This window comes from Brugia malayi, assembly GCF_000002995.4.
Source record: "Brugia malayi strain FR3 genome assembly, contig: Bm_v4_ChrX_scaffold_001, whole genome shotgun sequence".
NCBI classification, from domain to species: Eukaryota; Metazoa; Nematoda; class Chromadorea; order Rhabditida; family Onchocercidae; genus Brugia; species Brugia malayi.
Genome location: NW_025062479.1, coordinates 13,491,216 through 13,515,264, shown reverse-complemented (window position 1 = coordinate 13,515,264; position 24,049 = coordinate 13,491,216). Strand labels below are relative to the sequence as shown.

At 26.0% G+C, this 24,049-nt stretch overlaps 3 protein-coding genes across 5 annotated transcripts; all 3 read left to right on the top strand.

Annotated features, from left to right (window-relative positions):
* Positions 1 to 1,598: 1,598 nt before the first annotated feature.
* On the top strand, positions 1,599 to 12,143 carry Bm8421 (Uncharacterized protein; the record flags this gene model as incomplete). 3 transcript variants are annotated; one of them, XM_043074738.1, is made up of 28 exons in its annotated part: positions 1,599 to 1,647; positions 1,941 to 2,099; positions 2,362 to 2,480; positions 2,716 to 2,825; positions 3,135 to 3,280; positions 3,406 to 3,443; positions 3,558 to 3,679; positions 3,963 to 4,104; positions 4,196 to 4,357; positions 5,176 to 5,274; positions 5,716 to 5,850; positions 5,919 to 5,991; positions 6,376 to 6,520; positions 6,745 to 6,868; positions 6,933 to 7,018; positions 7,218 to 7,357; positions 7,762 to 7,860; positions 7,951 to 8,074; positions 8,276 to 8,376; positions 8,476 to 8,873; positions 9,003 to 9,261; positions 9,572 to 9,642; positions 9,962 to 10,105; positions 10,352 to 10,573; positions 10,850 to 11,043; positions 11,229 to 11,375; positions 11,507 to 11,667; positions 11,926 to 12,143. In XM_043074738.1, the coding sequence occupies 28 exons, from the start codon at positions 1,599 to 1,601 to the stop codon at positions 12,141 to 12,143; spliced, it is 3,987 nt and encodes a 1,328-aa protein (XP_042930672.1). The 3 variants fall into 3 exon arrangements, with proteins under 3 accessions (XP_042930672.1, XP_042930673.1, XP_042930674.1); XM_043074739.1 differs by having other exon boundaries at positions 8,476 to 9,261; XM_043074740.1 differs by lacking the exons at positions 1,599 to 1,647; positions 1,941 to 2,099; positions 2,362 to 2,480; ... (5 more) ...; positions 4,196 to 4,357; positions 5,176 to 5,274 and having other exon boundaries at positions 5,686 to 5,850; positions 8,476 to 9,261.
* A 1,148-nt stretch (positions 12,144 to 13,291) lies between these two features.
* Positions 13,292 to 15,008, top strand: Bm3964 (acetyltransferase, GNAT family protein; the record flags this gene model as incomplete). The annotated part of the gene is made up of 4 exons (XM_001892716.1): positions 13,292 to 13,462; positions 13,902 to 14,104; positions 14,419 to 14,506; positions 14,859 to 15,008. The coding sequence occupies 4 exons, from the start codon at positions 13,292 to 13,294 to the stop codon at positions 15,006 to 15,008; spliced, it is 612 nt and encodes a 203-aa protein (XP_001892751.1).
* Positions 15,009 to 20,464: 5,456 nt separating this feature from the next.
* Bm7920 (Uncharacterized protein) lies at positions 20,465 to 21,908 on the top strand (the record flags this gene model as incomplete). The annotated part of the gene is made up of 2 exons (XM_043074737.1): positions 20,465 to 20,489; positions 21,745 to 21,908. 2 exons carry the CDS (start codon positions 20,465 to 20,467, stop codon positions 21,906 to 21,908), a joined length of 189 nt encoding a protein of 62 aa, XP_042930671.1.
* Positions 21,909 to 24,049: the final 2,141 nt, after the last annotated feature.

Here is a 24,049-nt window from a genome sequence, read left to right as displayed (position 1 = left end):
TATGCAAAAATAACAGTTGTAAGTAACTTTAAAATGCAAAATTTGTAAGGTAAATAGTATTGTACAAATAATTTTCGAATTATGAAGCAATAATAGTGAAAATGATTGAAAATAAAGAGTATGGATTATTGTAACATGATAGGATTTTGATATAGAAAATATAGGTTATTTAGGAGATATAAGAATATTGTAATTTTTTTTTTCTTAACCATAATTTTGAGTTATGAATGGAAAGTATAGAAAATATAGAATATACAAATTCAGGAAATGACAAGAATTTTTTCCCTTTTCTTAAAACATATGTAATTTTAAAATACGTAACAGAGTAGTGGAAATGGTTGAACATAAAGAATATAATGAGAGCATGAATTACTGTGATATGATAAGAGTTTTTTCTTTATTTTTTTATCACATATATTTAAAGAAAGACTTTAAAATTAATTTACTTAAGGGAAAGTAAGGAACAATAAGCAACTTTTTTGATTACTTTTGAATTTCAAACAAAAAAATCGCTCGAAGTCGGGTTTGGATTCATTTTGCGAAAAGGGAAAATTACAAGTAGATCTAATTTGGCGGCTGGATTTTTAAGTAGCTTTTTTGTGATATGAATGGTTGGGGGAGTTTGATATGGTAAGGATGAGGTTAAATTAATTATGATCGGTTGATGATTAAAATATAGATGAATTTAATTATTTTAAAAAATAAAATATACATAGTTGTGATCTACGATTAAATATTGGGTGATATTTTTCACTGAACTAAAATTAAGAATTTAAATTAATTTTTAAAAATTTGAGAAATGGAGTTGCAGAAATTTTTAAATTTGGGGACAAGAAATATAGATGAGAGAAAAAAACAAAACGAATAAATTATCTCTGAGGAAAAGATGAGAAAAGATATGAAAATGTTATTTAGAATTTTTGTTATGTTATTTTCGTAAATGAATTTATAGTATAATTATCATAAATGAATATCATTTTAGAATACAGTTAGCCAGCTGTAATTATGAAATGATAAATGAAAAACTAGGGAAAGATGGCGAAATAATGATAAGAAATTACCAAATAGCAATCAATATTTGTTGTTGTGATTTTATTATGGTATTGCTTTAAAGATTATCACAAATGGTTTGTTTATCATGTTTTCTATCGCAATAATGAGTTTTTTTTTTTTTTTTTTTTTTTTTTTAACATGATTCGTTTTTCTTTATTTCATCGTTTTAACGAAACAGGTTTTTTTTTTTAAATTTTTCTAATAAATTTTTTTTTTCGAAATATTTTTTTTTTAAATTTTAGACTTAAATTAGTCAGGTAGCTGCATGTAAATGTTTAATTAAATCGTACGTTTTATTTGGGAAATTATTTTTATGGAATCTTTTAGTAATTTTAACACATTAGCTTTAATTGAAGCTATAATTAAGAATAGAAATGCTGAAAAATAAGGCTATGATGCAATTTTTAGAGCTCGAGCAAGTTCCTTACTTTATCAATCGTATTATCAGAAATTGAGATTACATGTGCATAAAATTAAATGGAAGTGCATTTTACTAGTTTTTTGAATTTTTTGATTATTATAGGGAACAAAATTTATGTGAAAGGATGGATCGATATGGTTTGTTGGAGCGTATCCGGCGACGGATTTTAAATGGTAAATATTCCATAAAAGCGTAGTGCTTCATTACTGTACAAAAAGTATTAATTAAAATATTGGAGTTTAAAGTAGAAATTTACACTTTTATAGAAATTTGAAAAGTAGAATTTTGTGTAAAAGTCAAATAAGATAGAACCATGCATATGTTATCATTCCATTTCAGTACTAACAGTGCTTTTTTTCGAAAATTATTTTTTGCAACTTCTACAAAATCTTACCGAGTTTTGACACATCATCTATTATACTGATTTACCGTTATGATTTTCAGAATAATCTTTGAAAATATTTAGATGAAAATAAAATAGATAATCGGAAGAGCTATGGAATTGAGAAAGTTGCAAATAAAACTAAGAAATTTCGTATAACGTACCACGAGATGTCACCTACAAAGAATACATTTGAAGAGAATGTGTTACGAAAGGTACAGAATATCCGCGGTTCTGTTGCATGTAAGCCAAATTTCGCTTTATATTTCGTTTGTAATTATTGATTTCTTCTTCCTCATTTGCAAAATATTAGAGTGATTCGTAATATTTAATAATAATAAGAAAACTGACTTTATTATTTTCTTCTTTATTGAAACATCATTCAAATCTTGAATGATTATGCAATATCTTTAAGCGTTTGAATGGAACAGTTGCAGAATTGTTTATTGAGCAAAATGGTTTTATCATTTTCGTTATAGTTATTCTTTTTTTCCTCAAATTTCAGTTAAGCAGTGCTGTCAGAAATTGAGCGGTTATGATGATGAAAATGTTGATATTATTGCTAAGCCTTACAAGTCCATGCCATTATTATACACTTCGAAAAGCATTTTTCGAGTTGACAAGGTTAATTCTATTTGTATAATACAAATTATTTGATATGTTGTTTTTATGACAAGCATTAATATTTTAAGGGTTTGCTGTTTTATGCTTTGTTTAGGATAATTATCCCTGTAAAGTTTATTGAGAACTCATCTTTTATCTTTACATTAAGAACGTGGAATGAAATTTAAAGTAGCTACCGTGTGCATTATTAGCTGTTCTTTTTATCCATATTTTTTTTTTTTTTTTTTTTTTTTAGAATAATTGTGGGAAAAGTATGGACTTTTTTCACAACAAGCGCTTCTCTTCCGGTGCTTGCTGTTCTGGAAGCTGGGCACACGGATCATCACTAACATTTGCAAAAGAAGAGTAGTTATTTCTATATTTTAAATGCTTGCATCTCTTTTTCGTTGCTGAGAGAGTACTCGTTCATTTTGTAAATGAGGCAGATAAAATTTTCATCTTTCGGCACGGCATAAATCAGTAATTTTAGAAAACTTGTTCTCACTGATTTCTCTGTAGACTTAAAAACATTTATTAAATAATTTACTACTTTAATTCACTTAATTCAGTTTAGCTTTTAATGATATCTTGCCTTGTGTTATTGCTATTAAAATATGATATAGTAAATTATACTTGTTTAAATTCATTATACTGCTATTAAATCTTGTTTTTTAGATCGCAAATAAAAAAAGCTGTAGTTGGCGTGCGGAATAATAAAAAAAAATCGCACTTGTCGCAGTCTACACGTTTGCGTTCCAGGAATAAAATGGATGAAATTAAGAAAGGCAAAGTAAGACGGCCGCAAATTCCGGCAGTAAAATGTGAGAAATATTGATATCAGAAGATGAGCGTTTTTGTTAACGTTCGATTGTTGGAAATTTGCACAGTAATAGGATGATCAAAGAGAATTCTTCAAGTACGACTGTAATAAAAACTTATTTTTTAGCCAGTGATACCTTCGATTGGTCAACAAAAGATAGGACGGTAAGTCTTTCATTTGACATGCATTCCAAATATTTTTGTACAAGAAGTGAGAGAGTTATATAAACTAAGTGATGGGTTTATTTGAAAATATTTTAGTCTTTATCAATGTTTAAGGTATCGCAACATGTAAATCTGAATATCGATGGCTCTGGACATAGTATTTCTTGTGACGAAATCAATGTTAAAATCAAACAGTCATTTAGCACTTTAAATAATTTGGAGAGTGATATCGATGAGTAATATTTGCACATTGTTTCGACTTCTGCATAAGATCTCACCATCAGTCTCTTTATTTTTTTTTTTAGTTAGCTAAGTGGTAGATTAAAATGATGATAGATTAATTTTTATCAGTCATCATCAGTACTGTCAACTATTACTAAATGAGGAAAGATATTGCATTTGTGTATACGTTTCTAAGACATTACAATATTTCTTCATCACTTCTGCAGTAGACGAATGCTATCGAGGGTTAAAAATTAATTGATTATTCAAAGCTTTTCTTCGCTGATTTGATTATAGGGCTGCACGCTTTTTACAAACATCATTTTCAAATCGACTGTCGATTTCTTCACCGTTAGAATACAACAAAGTGGATGACAACTTTTCCTCCAAAGGATACATTTTGGAAAAGGACGCTTACAACAACCACCTCTTCCCTAAGGTCTACTAGGCTTTATTATCATCCATATTTTCTGTGCTTCTTTTAGTTCCTTTCTCAAAAATTCACTTAAGCTATTAACTATAACTTACAGCAAAATATCAAAGGTATAACACGCGGTAAAATACTGGGTTGTCAGTTGAGAACTCATATTGCTTATGGAAAAAATATTACTGAAATGAGTCAGCATCTTCGAGATGTTCGCAATGCGTTCAATAACGAAAGATTACGTGAATATGAAGTCAGTGATGGAATGGTACGTGTTATGCTACTCCACATAAAGTCCTTCGCTTATTTCTTTTGATTTCGCTTGCGATAAGTTTCTGTTTTGCTTCTTTTTTTTTTTTACAACATACTATTTTTGTCTGTTTTTGTAAGGGAAAAAAACTAATAATTACTTCACATTTCAAGTAATTATCACTTCACATTCCTTACCTCATCAACCCACCGGCGGATTTTCGTATGAAATTTAATTGTTATAAATTCAGAATATTGTTGTATAGTGCTTTGGCAAAATTATATAATTTCATACATTCATATATGCATTCTCTGAAGAGGAACTAAAATTTTTTATGGTTTTTCTTATTATTTTGCTACTTCTTTTGTTAGCACAAATATTTCGATATCAATGGACGTTTCGATCTTACAACATGTTCAAAAATTTATGCTTAGCAAAAGCATGCATACTGAAACAGTTGACCGGATTATACCACGATAAATAAGAATAAATAGACAGAATTTAAAATTTAATGATCAAAAAATAAATATTAGCAAATTCATTAGAATTATTAATTAAATTTTTGAGTATAAAAAAAAAAAAAACTGTAGTGAATGCGAAATAAAAGAAAACACGTTTGATAAAGTATTATTTGGTTTTATTAGTAATACATGTGGATAATTAAATTATTACATTTTTTCGAATTACTGTTTTCTTCTTTTTTTTTTTTTTTTTAAGAGAAATTGATAAGCTTTGTATGAAAATTTGTGGAAGAAGAACAACTACAACTTTATTTCATAATCAAAAATTTATAAGTATATAGAATTAGCTAGGTTAAATTAGCTGTATATTTTCAGGATTCAGACGAAAGGTGTTTTGATGGGCAGAGCAGCTTTTATGCAACCGCGGAACAGCGCATAAATAAGGCACTTCATTATAATTCACTTTCTAATAATGTATCATTTTTTTAAATTGGATGCATATTACATTGTATTGCTCATTTTATATCTGTAATTTAGTTAGTATATGTGAATGTTGACTATATTCATACACATGTAATGTGGTTTCATGCACTTGCAACATAATTATAAAGCTTGCTTTGCACTTATTATAAATTATAACATACATCTGAAAAGTTAGTTGACAAAATTTTAATTAAAAGATTAAGACAAAGCTTTAAATTGCTTAACTGTACCATATTATTTGCACAATTCATGTATGCATGTCCCCCGTTATGATTTTTTTTTGATCTCTCAATTTTTTGGTTATTTCCTTGGTTATATTACTCGTGTTCAAAAATTGATGTGACGTTCTTGTGTCGTGTTGTCTCTTCTCCCTTTTATCAAATCTTTTGTTTTATGTTGCAGATGCTTAAACCATCTCAGTATCCTTTGAAGGAACGGAATTGTGATCCAGTTAAATTATGCATACCAACAATTTCAAAAACTAATTCACTTCATGATGATAGTGATACGGATGATGCAATGAATGAAATTCAAAATGCTAAATCTGAAGTTACGTCAAGACAATCGGTATATAATCCAACTGCTCTTTATGAAAATTTAGGATAATAACCTATAAATAATTTTATTCATTTCAGGTTATACATCAAGCAAGCAATTCTAATATGAAGCTAATCAATGAGTCACCGTCGGCACAGTCTACTTTTAATGGTATATGCTTTGACAATGACTTGTTCAATAGTGGTTTATTAATTATCTTATAAAACTAAAGATCATTTTGAAAGATTCTTGAAATTTTCGAGATTTAGCTTTTTGTTTTATAAAAGATTTTACTTTTATATAACTTTAAGAAATTTGTCACTTTTGATTAACGCTTTCTCGGTGCAGAAATATATTTCTATATTAGTTTTTTCTTTATGTTTATATTTTTTGCGATCTTTTTTCTTCCTTATCTTTATTGTATTTGTTTAGAGTGATGCAAATGTCGTCTGAATAATAGGAAATTTTTATACTTATATCCAAAATCTTTTACACACTTAGCATTCAGTGCAATTTTTATTTCGATAACTTTATCATTCATTAAAATATTTTTAGATGCCAGTCAAAGTGATAAAATCGATAGTTCACCAATATATTCATCGCAAGAATTACTGAAACGTAAGCATTATGCAAGTAATACTGTGAAAGCACTTCGACAATTTTATACAGATAGTATGCTGTATTTTGTTGAGCTTCGTAAGTAAGTAGCCGTTTTTTATCTTTTTTTTTCATTCGATAATTTTTATTTTATTAATATTTTCACAAATAATTTTACGGTCATTCTTAGTTGTACACGTGAAATGAGATTTCTTCTCTCAAAAAGCATGTATTATTTTATACACAACGAACTTGGCTTATTGAAAAAAATATTTTATCATTTTATTGATTATATTTCTATTTCAGTGGTCATTAATCAATTTGCAGACACTGTTATCAGCGAAAGGTTGAAGATTTGTGGAAAGTGGAAAATAAAGAAGAAAAAATCAAATCGGCATGCTTACTACTGAAACAAAAATATATCAGTTCAGTTCGCAGTACAATGTCATTGGTAAGAATAAGAACGACATTGATATTTTCTCATACAGAACTAATTGTTTGTCAATATTTTACAGAAAAATTTGATCGATTATCATTTACATGAGACAGCTCGAATACAGCTACTTAATCTCGATTTACAGAAGCATTTGTCACTGTTAAGGTAAGATATATTACCTAGAAAGCTGTAGCTTTACTTCTGGTTTTTTTTTTTTTTTCTTTATGATAATTCGAATAAAATGTCATCAGAGGTATAATATAAGTTTTGCTTACCCCTGCAGAATGATGCTTGACGGAGGAGTAATCATTCTATAACCCTACATCAACTGCTTACAAATACACTGAAAATAAATACTTTTCAGAGGTAAGAAAAAAGATGTGAATTTCGAAAAATTTCGCAAAGGTTCTGAGAAAGTGTTGCTTTTTACGAAGCATTTCGAGAAAAATAATTTGGCAAATGAACTGGAGAAATGGGAATTGAAATTAAAGACACGTTCACGTGGTTAATTCTTTCTTTTTTTTTTTTTTTTTTTTTTTCGTTTAATGTCGGAAACCGTTTAAGTAGTTGGTTTGATTATTCCGCATGTTAATTATTGCTGGCATTCATCGTTGAAATTTCAATAAATTTAATAATCAAAAATGCATAATTTAGAAATTATACTTGGTGTTGTATTTTATTACATTATGTTGCAGGTCCGTAGTATGTACCAAATATGCTCTAACCACTGCCTTGAATTTTTTTATATTATTTGAATATGCTAATATGATTTTAAGTGAATTCAACATTCAAATAATTTAGCCATCCTACAAATTTACTAAAAATTCAGAAACTCTTAATCTTCTGTGTTTTTCCTTTATTCCATCAAATATCAGTTAAAATTTCTTTTTTGTTCTTTTTTTTTTGAGGCTTTAAAATTAATGGAGAGCGTGCTATGAACATTGACAATACAAGGTCTTCATTATCAAGTCCTCTTCGTGTTTTCCGACATATCCGAAAAACGAAAGGTGTGTAACCGATATTACACATTCAGAGACTCTTTATCTTCTGTTAACTGAATAATACCAAAAATAATTCTATTTATTTAAAATGTTTAGTGCAAAAACCAACAAATTACAACAAAAACTTGGAACAATTGCGTGAAGAGTTAAAATGGAAAAGAAAAGAAGCAGATTTCATGAAGAAGACATTCGACCAGAGAGTAATGCGCAATGATCAGTGGTACGTATATTTAATGCATTATAAAAGCTAAGATAACTTTTATTAGTTGCTGAAAGAGTTATAATAAAATATAGACTTTTTCTTTTGTTCCATACATAGTATACTCTTGTTTTTTCATGCTAATTTATCAAACAAGATTTCAAAGTATTATGAGAAGCTATAATTTTATTTGTTATCTTTCATCGGAACAATAATTTTTAGTGAGGAGAACTCACTGAGGGCGCAAATCGATGCCCATGTACGTTACATTACGGAAACTGAAAAAGACATTGCACAACTTAATAAATTGGAAAATGAAAGTGGTAATTAGTTTTCCATAATCTTCCAGTTTGTTTAGTTATTTGTTTTCAAATATTTTTCATAATTTTTTAATTGATTTTGTTTAAAACATCAATTTTTAGGTGATAATAGTGAAAGGTCAAAATCAAGTTATGAACGATATCCATTTTTATCATCGATGAATGTCGGTGCAGCAAGTGCATTTTTGGAAGCTGATAGCAATGAAACAAGTTTCAATGCTGATATTCACTCTATAAACAAATCCTGCAATTTTGAATTTAATTCTAAAAAGAAAAATATAGAAAGCCAATTTTCGAAGCCACCATCAGAAGAAAAATCAGGAATTGCCGGTGCATCTGGAAAATACAAAAATCTTCGTTCACCCAGAAAAACATATGATGCATGTTATTTTGTCGAATTATCTTCAAGCAACACTTTGACACCTTCAGAACGGCTTATTGAACAATCTCAGAAAACAAATGTTATCGAAAAAAATTACAGCGCTTCAAACGAAACACAAGTATCCATTGATAAAAAATCAGCTTATGTTCCAAAAGTTTCAAAAGATTCTACCGATTTTATTATTCATTCACCAGAAAGTACTCATTCCAGTGAATTGATATATGGTGAAACTGCAAATTTTAAACAGGATACTTCAAAAGAGGCACTATTAGTATGTGTTGCTCATCGATCCGATATAAATGACAGTAAATTGGAACAACAGAAACAATCAATTGTTAAACCAAACGATGCTAATGATGAAAGCAAAACTAGTACGGAGGGATGTAATTTGCTTTGTAATTCTCTTGATGAACAATTTTTTACACCAATAACATCTGATATTGAAACTGACAGCGAAGAGAAGAATGGTAATGATGAAATGGAAAAAGATAGAATTGCTTCACGAGGTAATACTTTTATCTTAACATTAAAATGATTAGTAAGTTTTTTTATGGCATAGATTTATCTGCCGCATAAGGCGTTATATTTATAAATTTTCCATTTATCAGCGTTTAACAAAAGTTAAAAAAAAAAAAATTTGCAGCAAACTGCATATAGTTCGACCTTTTTTTTTAATGTTTAGTATTTATAAAACTTTTCCGATTACATTGATGTAATGTTTGAAATGATTAGAAAATACTTTTTTTTTTACGTAGAAAATGAAGTACTGGTTAATGAATGATAAGTTCTGATTTTTGCAAATTGTATAATTTTCAGAGTCCTTACCAAGCTTCCACACAACCATTTCATCGCTTACTCCGGTTGTACGAATGAGCGGTAAGACAGCAGTAAGTTCACTGTTTAAATATCTTCTCTGTATGATAATACTAAATAAAACCGATATGAGTAATAATTAATTTACTTATCTTTGAAAATTGGAATAGTGTATTCTCATTTTAGTAATGTAATACTAATTTGCATTGCTTATTCCAAACTACTTCATAGTAATTGGTATACAGTTAATGTGAAAAATTTTTCCATTTTTTTTATCATTCATTTTTATTTTTGCAATTTGTTTTTATGCTGTCCCTTTTTATTATTCTAATTTGAAATCTTTTTTTTTTTTTTAACTAACAATACTGAAGAGATTTTGTTCTTGATTTCTAGCTTACTCAATCTCCAAGGCCGAGAAAATTTAAACTAACGGTCAGTCCACTTTCTTCACCAAGAAGCGCTGCATCAACCAAATATGCGGCATCAATGCCACATGAAGATGCTACAAGAAGTACTACAAGTAGTCCACACACATCTGTAAGTTCATGCCATTATGAAGGTGTTTTTTTTTTTTTTTTTTTTTTCGAAAGTATTTTTGTGGAAAAATTACTATTTAGTGAGTTTTTTTTTTTTAAAAGTCATCTGATAAATGATAAGTTTTTCTGGGAAATTAGTCGAAATATTAAAAGATTCTTAATTAAAATACAATTAACTTATAAATCCGAAGGACTCTATTCTATCGATGCTACAGTTCTATCAACGTTGTAACTTTTTTGTTTGCAGAAGACATCAGCAAATCGTTGTATATCACCCTTATCTGCATCTCTACTTGAATCTTTGTTAGAGGATTCATTGACGGCGATGTTGACATTGGAGCATAGTCAAGCATCAGAAAGTGAAACATTTGTGCATCATGGTGAACATAACAAAACTACGAATTTAACTGCATCCGCTGATAACTCATCGCAAAATGATCGAAGTTACGATTTAAATAAAATTCCAGTGGTAATTTTTCTTGTTTTTGGAAGCTTGTTTCTTGTAATCTTAATCGCTTCTTTAATATTCAGTAACAGCAGAAGAATGCATGACTAGCATTTAGTCATGTCAAAGATTAGTTCTTTTTTTTTTTTCGGTTTTCTCTTTTGTTTTTTGTTGTGCATTTTGGAGGTAGAGAAATCAATATTGAGATCCTATAAGGATTAGTTTAAGATATTCAATTATTTATTTACTTATAAGAATTTCCAAATGCTTGTCATTATGTTTGCTTTGATATCTTTTCAGCCTGACGATCTAATTCCTGGTCTTGATTTGAGTGGTGTAAATAGCGCAGAAACCGAAGCAATTAGTGAAAAGAATGATTTTCCTTCGAAGCTTTACGAACATCCTTGTGGAAATAAGGAATTCAGTGTCTCTGTAGAAATGAGGAATAATCAAGTGATCAAATCAGCAGAACTTGTGTCATCATCACAATCCGGGTATTACATTATCTTATTATAGTACTGGAAAATTCTCATATTTCCGGATGTCATAGAGATCTTCCTATGATTCTTCGGGATATTTGACTAGATTTTTCAAAGATATTACTGGACAAGATTTCAACAATCTTTATTTCATTTTAATGCTTTTAATTAGCCAATGATAGTGCATCATTTTATCCCAGATTTTACATGAGTGATGAAAAATGGGTTATCGCTGAAATTCACTCAGTTGCTGAAAAGATATGGAATTTGGTTAGCTCAAAACAGCCTTTAGAAATATTGATCAGTGGTGATTCAGTTGGTATTGCATCACAGGAACTACAAATGAGGTTAAAGGTTTTTAAATATTTCAATTTTAAGGAAAAAAAAAACAATATTTTTTATTCTCTAGATTGCCATTCATTGAATATTTACATTTCTACCAATCCAAACATTGCTAACTTTAGGATATTACTTGCAGGCAACTGCTCGTAGATCGGTGCTGTGAAATTGCTGAACATTGTTTCAAGGATGTTAGTAGCAGTCGATATATGGGATTAACAAATATCAATTCTTTCCGACCTCGAAATTTGTTACATCTAAAAAGCATCCTTCAAAAACAGCTTTCGAAGTATTATGAAAGTTAGTTGCTTCTTGCAATGGATGATAATTTAAGGGGAAATTTCTATAAAGGAACACATTTTGAATACTATCAAATTTAATATTTGAAGTGTAAGCTAACAATGCAGTTGAATAGCTCATGAAAATGTTTGAAATCTTGTTCATTTTTAAATGTCATATATAGTTATTGTTTGAAACGCATTATTAGATATTACATCATTTAATTACGTTATTCTGTTTTTTTTTTTTTTTTTGTATTGTTTACGGTGCTTTATTTAGGTAATAAACAAAACGGAAAGGATAAGAAACGCTGGGAATTATTATCACGTGGACTCAATTCCGATATCGAAAATATCATTTTGGAGGAGATTTATTCGGAACAAGATGGTTGGGAAGCTAAATTGGAACATTATGAAGATGAAATTAAAAATGAGTTAGTTGCTGAATTATGGCATGAGCAATTGGATGAATCATTATTAGTTGTCATTGATATGTGATTTTATTGTTAATAATTTGTATTTTCTTTAATCAAGGATTTAATTGTTTTCTGTCGAAAATTTTTTGCTGTGATCTTTTGAGCTACTATTTGATCTTTGACCGTTGTTCCTTGGATCAATAAGTGAATCAGTGGGATTGCAAGAAAATGTTTCTATAATTGAAGGCAATGTAAGTCGTAGTGCTAAATGTGTACAAATCTTTTAAAATTCATGTGATACAATTTAATTCATTGATTTTTTTTTGTTGACTTGTGTTAACTGAGCTAAGTTTAATAATACATAGTCAATTCATCCTGATTTATTTCTAAATCTCCGGGATATTTTACATTGCTTTTTGGTATTATCAGGTTGCGTTTTTTTTTTTCTTTTTTTTTTGCATCGCAACCAACTAATACAATTGACGTGAATAATTTTAAAAGGATTATTATTATTAAAAGTGCTTCAATTTTAAAGAAGGCTAAGCTGTTTACAGTCCTTTTTTATTCGTTTCCTACTTTTTTCCCTCTTTTTGCTCATAAATTTATAGCACTTCATATTAATCATTTACATATTATTCATATGAAGTTACTGATTATTTTTATCACATTACTGTCAGTCATGATTCATGTATTGATTTTTTGCATCAGTGTATTGTTTAAACCTCATCATTTTATTGCTGCTCTTTCATTTCTTTGATAGATTATTTCAAAAATTTTATTTTCTTACCTGAATTGATTTCTTATGCAACTGTTTCTTCTGCCAGGAATGCAACTATCATTTTATCATTCTTGTATTAAAAAAATGATTTAAAAATTGAATTGTTCTTTTTATTAGAATAAATAGTGTTATTAACCATGATTTTTTCTTTTTTTAAGTTATAACTTAGTTATCTTATTTGAAATCGGACGTCTATTGTTAATTATTATGAAAAACAGAATATGGTTTTAGTTAGATTTTATGTTTTGTAATTCATTTTCTAATTTATTAACAATTTTTAACTGTTCAATTTTCTGAAACTAATAACATTACAGAAAATATGTTAAAATTTTTAGTTTATTAAGGAAAAAACCATTGAATCATCTAGATTAAATAGAATTACTGTACAAATTAAATTCTAATTGATCTGTTATGTAAATTTAAAATAAGATTGACATATTTCAGTATATCGAATGGCACCGTCAGAGAATGCAGAAAATTCTACAGGTGATAATAGCAATGATCAATATGGTACGCATCAAGTTAACGGACAATCATTTGTGATAAATGATGAGCCAAGGCGAGTGAGATGTGTTGGACGTTGTGATATGGAATTAGGTGATGTCACTCATCATAATGTTGAGGTAATCAGTGAAATAAATTCATTTTTCACTCTGAATTATACCTAATTCATTTATTACTCAATGAGTTTATATTTATCCTATAATAAATTAGGTTTCCTATATTTTCGCAATTGAAAATAGTGATATTATTTTTGGAAAAAAAAGTAGATGGTTTGCAAAATTATCCTTTTTTTGACAAAATATGGCCTTACAAGTTATGGCTTTATTGGTAATATTTATCATTCCAAAATATTGAATAAATTGTTAATATAACTTGATATTTTCAAATTTTTTTATACATGCGTTACATAAATTTGAAATATATTGAAATGTCAAAATTATGAGGTTTAATTTTTCAATTTTATTACTCTCATTCTTTTTTCACCAAGTAATTTTGAATACATGCATAAATTTCGCAAATATTTATTTTATAAATCAATTTTTTTTTTTTTTTTTTCAGCAATTGAAACGACTTAATCAGGCAGTCTTCCCAGTAGCATACAATGACAAATTTTATAAGGAAATTGTCACAGCGGGTGAATTAGCGAAATTAGCTTATTTTAATGATATTGTTGTGGGTGGTGTTTGCTGTCGAATTGATACACAAAATGGTATGCGTCGGCTGTATATTATGACACTTGGAACTTTGGCACCTTATAGACGGTAAGTTAGCAGTGCTAATTATATATATATGTTTATTGGATAATTATAATAACCAAAATAGTTTTTACATATATATATATTAAATATTTTATAGTAGTTTGTTTACAATTTTTAAATAGCCCATCTTCTACATTAATAAAAAGTTTAGAACGATATCAAAGAAATTAAATTTAGTGTAAATTTTACCTGTCTATATCATTTTTAAAATTGATTTTTGTTATTTCACTTTGCTCTGATTGGCTGCATCATTGGTTGTATTAAAAATTTATGCGTGGGCAGTTAATTTTGTTCGGAAATTATCATTTTATTTGCAGACATGGGATTGGTACAATGTTACTGGAACATGTTTTCACACTTTGCGACAGAGATCCAACAATTGAAAACATCTATCTTCACGTTCAGGTTTCTCCTCAAATTTAATTTTTATTTTCTTTTAAATATCACCTTTGTATATTACTGTCCTCAAAAATGTTAAGCTCTTTAACATTTTATTAATTGTTTAATGTAGAAACTAACCAGAAACATTATGCTTATATTGTTTCACAGTTTAATTGCTATGTATAACAGTATTTTATATCATTATCTCCATCAATATGATGAATTTCTGTTATTTTTTCATGAGTTTATAGATTCAATTTATCTTCTTGGTTGATTTAAAATTCCTTTCCTTTTGTCTAATTCCAATATGAATGTTTAAATGAGTAAATATAAATTTGTGAAATTACTAATGCTTCTGTTTCACTTTTTTTTTCAGATTAATAATGAGTCAGCATTGGATTTCTACAAACGTTTCGGTTTTGAAATTGTTGGTGTAGCTGAAAAATACTATAAAAGGATTGAACCAGATAGCGCTTATGTTTTGGTGAAGAAAATTCACCGAGAAGTTCGTGAGAATCTTCCATAAATCAGCATTTTTCAGTGTCCTGTTTTCTTCTAATTTGCTAGAATAGCTGAGAAAGAAGAAAAGAAAAGTGATTACCCAATTTAATACAATTTATTTTTTGATGTTTTATTTTTCTTTTTCATTGTTTTATTATTCACCCAATCTGAGCTTTTTTCTTTTTTTTTTTTTTTTTTTTTTTTTGATGTTGATTTAACTTGTTTTCTCAGAATGTTTTGTAGAAATTATGAAGATATTCCCATATTCTCTTTTACTGCTCTCTCTCTCGCTCTCTGTCCTGTCCGTCTTTCAATGTTTTACTAATTTTATTCGATTTTGTTCTCTTTTCCGTAAAATCCCTATCCACGACATAATGCAAAATCAACATGGAATAATTCCTTATCTTATTTACATCTTATATAAGGCGTTAAATTGTTTATTAAGCTTAATCATCACATATAAAAATTTTTGTCAAATGGAAATGAGATGAAATTAATAGTGAAAGTTTCAAATAAGCAAATTTCAAGACTTCACATGAGCATTCGAAAATTATGAAGCATTTCATTCATATTTCAATTTATCATTGCACAAAATACAATTGCAGTATTATTTGCATGTCCTATACATCTCCTATATAATATGAAATGCTTATTTAGTACAAATTTTTTGTTGTAATGAGTATTACATTCGTGCAAATTGATATGATTAGTTATGATAATATTATGCATATTTACTTACTGATTTTGTTTGAGTAGAAAGTGATAACAAAGAAAAAAAAAGAAGCACAAAATATTTTCAACATTACAACGCTAATTTCAAAATATTTCAACTAAATATAATGTAGTGAAATAGTAGTAGAATTATTAGTGAAGTAGTAAAATTTTTTTAAAAATTTGAGCAAATGCTTAAATTTTGATTAAGTGATGTTGATAATTCTAAAATGCGCATTAAATTTAAGTAGAGTAACTGGATTTGTTAATGCATTCAATTAATTATTCGATAATTCAGGCATTATGGTTTCTGTTTTATCTTTTTTTTTCTTTCTGAAATACTTTTTTTGAAGTAAATTTTATGTTAATAATTTTTCTTTTAGCATTTATATTTAATGAAATAGCTAGTGAACTTAATAGCTGTCACTGCTGTAAATTAAATAAGCTAAGACCAGAAAAAAAAATGAAAATAACAAAATCGTACTGCATAAATTAATTGTAAAAATCACTATATAATTTAGTCGCAAAGTTGCTATGCGGTCATACTAAATTTTTTTGAGTAATGAGATTTATTTTCTCTTTATCAGCTTTCGTTATTTTTAATAATAAATGTTAAGAAGCTTGACTATAGTTTTTTTTCTTACATTTGATTTATTTATTTTGCTCAACATTAACATTAATAATGTGAATAATACGCTGAAAATTATCTAACAAATTAGGAAAAAAAGCAAGTTAAAAGTTTTTCTTACTTTTTCTCCATTGATATGCCTCTTTTCCTATCACAGGAATTAAAATAAATAAAATTTTTTTTTCAAATCTAAATTAGCAAGCAAAAGCTTCCAGTTCTTAATATTTGATAAATGTATACAATGTAATTAAATGGAGTAAGAATTAAATTTAATTTTAATGAATTAAAAAAAAAAATGAAAGCAGCAATAAAGAGTGAATGAATTAGTCCTCAACCAGTTTCATATATTAATGAAGGAAACAAAGATAAGATAAAACATTTTGTAGTGAAACGTTTTTTTTTAAATGATTGGTTCCTTTCTCTGCTTTTGAATAATTTTCATCCAAACAGATCTAGGACTTTCCATCAGATTAATTTGACTAAGATTTGAAAAAAAATAAACTTTTTTTTTTATTCAAGTAATTATTTTACTATCGATCTTTTCCTTATCTTCAACTCTTATTTGGTCATTCCTTTAATTATTATTATAATTGTTTTTAACTAGCAATTAAGCATTAAATGTTCATTTATTTCAATTCTGCCTTCTCGTTATTATTGTATTATTTCATGTAAGTTTTATGTTTTTTTTTTTTTTTTTTCTACTCACTTTCTTATATTTATTCGAGAAATGTTGGTAGTAATTTTAAGTTTTAATATTCAAGTGGTAAAGATATTATTAACTAGTATTTAAGTAGTAATAATATTATTGACCCTTAAATTTAAATCTCTAGAACAAAAAAAGATTGTGGAAGAGTGCTGATTTAATATGTGTAGTATTGATATGAAGTAAAATATTATTTGTTAGTTTTTTTTTTTTTTTTTTTAAATAATGTCTCGGAACTCTCAGATTTTTTTTATTCTTTTTTTCTATTTTTCGTTTTTTCCATCTTTTAAGGACTAAAATTAATAATGTAAATGTGTTTTTTAATTATAATATTACAATTGATTAGTGTTTAGGACAGTTAGCTAATTAGTTTATTTACAACTAGCTCTTCACACTATGATTAGCATTCATTTTTGTTAATTACTTTAAAACAAAAAAAGAAAAGCGGAAACAAAAATCCATCAATTAAAAATGAATGAAACTATTGGCGGGTTTTTCTTGTTTCTTCTTCATTGAAAAAAAATACCAAAGAATTAATTAGTAATTTATATTTTATATCCTTTTGATGATAAATGATAATAAAAAAATAGAGGTAAAGAGAAACAATAATAATAAATTAAATTAATTGTTCAACATTTTTTTCTAACAAACGGAAAAAATTTCTTTCCTCTTTTTCTGAAAAAATGGAAAAATTCAAATTATTTTTTAGGTAAGAATTTCTTTTGATTAATTGTTTTAAATAATAATATTTGAAAAGGAACAAGAAAAAAACAAAAAAAAAGAAATAATAAATTGATATTAAATTGTAATAAAAAAAATTTTTTTGAAATAATTACACTCAAACACTTCGCTAAAGTTTTTTTTAAAACTTTTTTTTTCCTCAGAAAATATTTATTAAAGGCTAATGCTTAGTAAACAATATCAAATGCTGAATTTTTGCGAAACCAATCGATGTACGATAAGAGTTTACGCTTAAATTTGACATAAGCTTAGTTATACTAATTTATATTAATTTATATTAATTCATATTAGTTAATTTAAAATTGCTCATTACCACGAAAGATTTAAAGGGAATGTGTATTTTAAAATAAAATTGCAGAATAAAATATATAATAACAAAAAATTATGTAAATATAATAAAAAAATGCAAAAATGAAAAGGTATAAAAAATGCATTAACTTCGATTTAAAAAAAATATTTATAAAAAATGTATTAGTGTAGGTTTAAAAATATACTTTGTTAGTTTTTTATAGTTCCTCAAAAATTGTACTGACAATAAATGTTTGAGATTTACTTTTGAAATTTTAATAATTTACATTTTTTAACATTTGAACGTAGCGTAGTTGAAGCGAATAAGTCAATTATTTATTAGCAAAAAGAAATTCTCAATTCTTTTTGCAAATTAAATGAAGAAAAAGTTAAAAAGCAGTAATACTGAATGATCGAATGAGCTGAGAATATTTTATATACTTTGTGCGTATTCAAAACATATTGAAATCAAGTATTGTAATGGATTATCTGTATCTAAATTGATATTTTAATTTTATTATATATTTATATTGGTACTTCATCTTTTTTGCTATATTTTTATTCTCATTTATTTTAATTTTTGCTCAGCTTTTGTACATATAAAGAATATATTCCACAAAAACAATTTTTTTTTTAAATCTTTATTCAAAAATGGTTTAAAACTAAGACCATTTATTAGAATTGAATGGTTTATAATGGAAATCAAAAAAGAAAAAAAAAACTTTAATTAAGCTTACATAACTTAGTAGTATCAAAAAACAATAATCCACTTGAATTTCAAAAAAAAAAAAAAAAAAAAAAAGCAGACCTAATGGTTAAAAAGACTAAAAAACTAATTTTAAAAAAAAAAAAACAAAGCATTTTGTATAATGTGATATGATTGAATAATATTTTTTTATTGAAATAATTTTTTATCGCTTTCAGATTAGTATGTATGTTATTATTATTATTATTATTATTATTATTTCTAACACAATTTATGAATTCTATCTGTAAATTGTCTTAAAGTTCTAAACAAACACAAAATAGGATAAAGAAATAAAACATAATTAATGATATAGGTGCAAGCAAGTATAATATCTAAATAGTAATAAAATAAATGAAATAACATTATGTATGAGTTTGATAGGATCAACAAAAAGAAAGTGCTTGTTAAGTAAATCTTATCAGACATGATAATTTTATGTTGATGATGCACTAAAAATTTCATAAACAATAAAATGGATTTAATCGATGTCAAATGAAATGAAATGACTTTAAAATAATTTCTTTTCAATTATACAATAAAAATTTTTGATACCAATAAAAATCAAATTCATACTGTTATCATTTGAAAAACTGAATGATCGAATTACTAATTGACAAAATAATTGTTTGAATTTTTTAAAAATTGTTTTTGCCACATTTGCTTGCAGGAATACAATAAAATTTTAAAAATGACATTAAAACAAATATTTCAAATTTTGATCTTATGATCAGAATTTTTCTGAATTTTATAAATTCTAAATTTTAATCCCATGAAATCCTATCAAAAAATTTGCCTGATAATAAATGAAAATATTCAATTACAATAAAAAAATTAATTTGAAAATTAAAAAAAAAATGTCAAAATAAACGAAGAAATGGCAAATAAAATAGATTTAAATTAAATCATGTTATATTTATTATTTGAAAATTAATTTTTAGAATCCATCTGGCAAATAGAACAATACATACTTCCATAATTTGCGGTATTATTTTACAAATAATAAATTAGCTAAAAAAATGTTTTACCATTCAAATAATATTACAATTATTCGAAATATTTTGTAATCCGGAAAAAGTGGGAACATTCGTGAAATTTTAAAAATTACCGCTTGAAATTATCTTTTTTTTAGAAATGATAAATTAACAATTGGACTTGACCTTTGTTTATTGATGATGCATTTTGGTTGCATTTTCAGCAATTAAGATAAAGTATATTTAACATTTCGAAATTGTGCATTAATTGTAAACAATGAATATTTTAAAAGTGAAAACTGTTATTTTTATTTTGAAGTCAGTGAAACTAATTAATTAACTAATAGCTAAGAACAATTAATTAGCTAGTGTGAGTGCGTCTTTTTTAAGCTAGTGATAAAATATTTTTTTTCGCTATTTGAATAAGGCTATTTTTTTTTTGAAAGTCAGCTCTATTCATTTGAGGCTAATAAATAATAAATATTAATAATTATATTCATTTCCAGTATTAAATATTATTTGATCATTTTCAGATTAATGTTTTATTTCAACATTAATCATTAAAGATCATCGTTGAAAATAATTGACAACTAAATGAATTATAGTCACTGAAAAAGTTTATGCATAAACAAAAAATAAGACAACAAAAGAAAATTTAAAATAAATTAAGAAAAAAAAAATAAAAGGTTGAATGTCACGTAATTTCCATGGAAATGGTAATGCAACACTTTTTCATTTTGCATTTATCAAGCTATATTGAATCGAAATAGCAAACCAACTAAGCGATCTGATCATGCATTACTCTTCATCGGGTATGTTAATTATTATTCATTTTAAATTAAAAGAAGTTTTTTTTTCAAGAATATCTTTTTAAATTAATTTTGCTATTATCTAAAAACTAAATAGATGTTAAATGCCAAAATAAAAATAAACAAAAGAGTAATGTCTAAAATTTAAAATAAAATTATACTCAGCTGCAGTTATGTAATATTATATAGGGAGAAGAGGGAGAGGGAGGATATATACAACCTTGTAATCGAGTTATGCTTATTTATTTAATTATAATTAATTTTTTTTTACTTATTTTAAAGACAGAGAACGTATAATAATGCAATCGAGTTAGTGAAGGCCATGATTTTAGTAGTATTTTTATTGTTGCACAGGAAATTGGCCAAAAGTTTGTGTGATAATTTTTCAACAAATATATTTTTTATCATAATATTACCATAACTTATTCACATTTATCATTATTATCTATAAGTACAGAATAACTCAAACATATATTTAAATATCATATATAACATAATAATTCAATTATATTATATAATACATTAAATATGTATATATTTTATACGTTTCTTATCAATATTTATCATTGTAATTTACAAATTATCATTATCATGCATACATATATAACACAATAATTCAAATATATATTGTGTCTAAATATATAATATAACAATTCAAATATATCTGTTAAAGTATTATATTTTGTAAAAATAACAAATTTTTTTATTTATTTGTAATAATAATAAAATATTGCAATGAGTCTGAATTATTAAATTTTATGAAGAAATAAGTGAAAATAAAAATTTATACCATATGATACTGAAATTAAATGCTATAAAATGACAAAATTTCCATTTAACTTTTTATTTGGCAAAATTAAGTGCCATACAATTATTATTAAGTTTCTTATCGTTTACAGAATATCAAGTTTTATTGTTGTTTGTTGTTGTATGATAACGAATGAAGTATTGGATAACATTTATCATTTAAGAGAGACAGAGAGGGAGAGATAGAGGGAGAAAGAAATGATATTATCATTAACTTATGACAGATAAGTTATGAATTCAAAAAGTTCAAAATATCTTAATATTTACATTTTAAATAATAAATTCATTTTTTTTTTTTTTCAATGAGGTTGTAGTATCATAGTATTATAAGCTCAATTTCAGTGGTGTATTAAAGGTCACTGTAAATCGGCAATACCGGAATTTATCATTTTACGCCATGGCGGTTGGAGTGGTTGGAGAGATGGTGGACGTGGTAGTTGCGTGACGGAATGTGTTCCATGTCAAATAAGTGGACAAATTAAAGTACGACGTTCAATACGAATTTGTGATAATCTTTAGTAAGTGCATGTTGAAATATTTTTTGCTAAATTTAGTTTCAAAAAAAAATGCAAATTTTATCTTTGAATTATTTTAATTATTACTGCTATGTTAATTGTTGTTTTCTTCTTTTGAATGTTTTCGAACTAATTAATTGTTACTTTTGTGTAAATTACAGGATGATTAAATTTGCCATTTCATTTGTTAGTGCATAATGATATGATAATAGGGAAGGAATGAATGAAATCACTGCAATTTGTCACAATAAAATTTTTTTGATTCACAAAAAAAATATGAAATATTTTCAAAAGTTCTCTAATTTGCAAAATATGCACTCAAATATTTTTCCTTTTTCTTTTTGAAAAAATTACAAACGTATCTTATAGTCCTTAATTTTATTTTATTTTTTTTTTTTTTTTTTTCCATTTTGTTTATTTAGTTTGATTTTGTTTTTTTTTAACCAAAATTTATTTTGTTTCCTTAATTTTTTTGACAAATTTGTTAAAAAAAAATTGATTGAAGTCTATTTTCTTCTTTTTTATTATTTTTTTGTTTTTTTTTTTTTTTTTTTTTTGGCCACAAATTTCAGTCCGTGTAGTGATGGTTCATATTGCATTGGTGTTGATACATACGGAATACTTTGGTTAGCAAAGTGTAGACTCATTATTATAATTTTTATCGTTTTTTAGAATTTTTTTTTAACAAAAATATTTTAAAAAAAAAAGAAAAAACGATGATATTTTTGAAATTTTTATCCATTCCATAACCGAATTTTATGAAAATCATACAGTTTGAAATTTTTAAAAATTTTTTGAAATTAGGTTAAAAATTGATTTCTTTTTCTTCAAATAATAATTTATGTGTTAGAAATGTGATGGATATCGATTGAAGAATTTGCAACAAAAAATTGTGCAACACTTTGTGATAATAATGACCGAAGAATTAAAAATTTAACAGGCGAAGGAATGAAGTATAAGGATCATTTGTGCAAAATATGGTATTATTAATTAAAATAACTATTAAATTAATTTGAAAAAATAGCTTAGACTAAAATTTTTGAGCATATTTTAATTATTTCTTATTTTTCCTCTCTTTCTCTCAAGTTTTCATCTTTGTTCCTTTAAAACTTTATTATTTCAAAGAATTTCATGTTTTTTTTCTGCTTTTTAAAAAAATTTTCAAAATTTCAAATTAACAAATTGAAGTTTTTCAATTATTTAATCCATGAGCATTATAAGCAATTTGAAAAAGAATAGCAATATTTGTAATTTAAGGTGCTTACTATCTCATGGACAAATCCGGACAACAACCATTTTTCCGGATGATACACCGTGTGGTACAAAACATTATTGCATTAAAGGCCGATGTGGGGTAATTTACACTTCATTTTTCCAAGCATGTTCATTTCTCGCTTTCTATACAAAAAGAGTGAAAAACATTTTAATAAATTTATCCATTTTTTAAATCTGTTATTTCTGAGTTTTTCCAAAAAAAATTTTCCTATGCTAGTCTTTCCCTGGTTTTTTGTCGTATATTTTCATTTTTTTTTTAAATCCACTTAAATTATTTTCAAATTATTAAAAAACAGTTTTCACAATTATAGATTAAAAAAATCAAATAATTACAGAAAAAAAACAGGAAAATAAGTTATAATTTTTTAAGACCAAAACGGAAAGAAAAAAAGACTACTAGAATTTATTACAATTGAAACAATTTTCAACTTTTAACTTAGAAAAAATTGAAATTTTCAAAAGCTGATAGAAATTGAATTGTAATAGACGAACAATTGTTGAGTTTTCGTCACATTGTTCGGGACGAAATGAAACATTGAAAAATAATTTCATATAATTGATGCAAAAAAATGTCAAAAATTTACCAAACAACGCAATAATTGAACAAAATGGGCGAATTATTCTTTTTTTTTTTTCACATTTTAAATTTCACAAAAAAAATTTTTTTTATAAATTTTGAACGATAAAATTTACTAATTGATCTAAAAGAGCAAGAAAAAAGGGAAGAAACAATGAACAAAATCGGAAAAGAGAAGTTGTTTAGTAATTAATTTAATTTCGGAAATAAATTTTTTTTAGAAGTAATATGTCAACAATAAATGATTTTGCCACAACTAAACGCATTAAAAGTAATAATAATTAATCTAATTA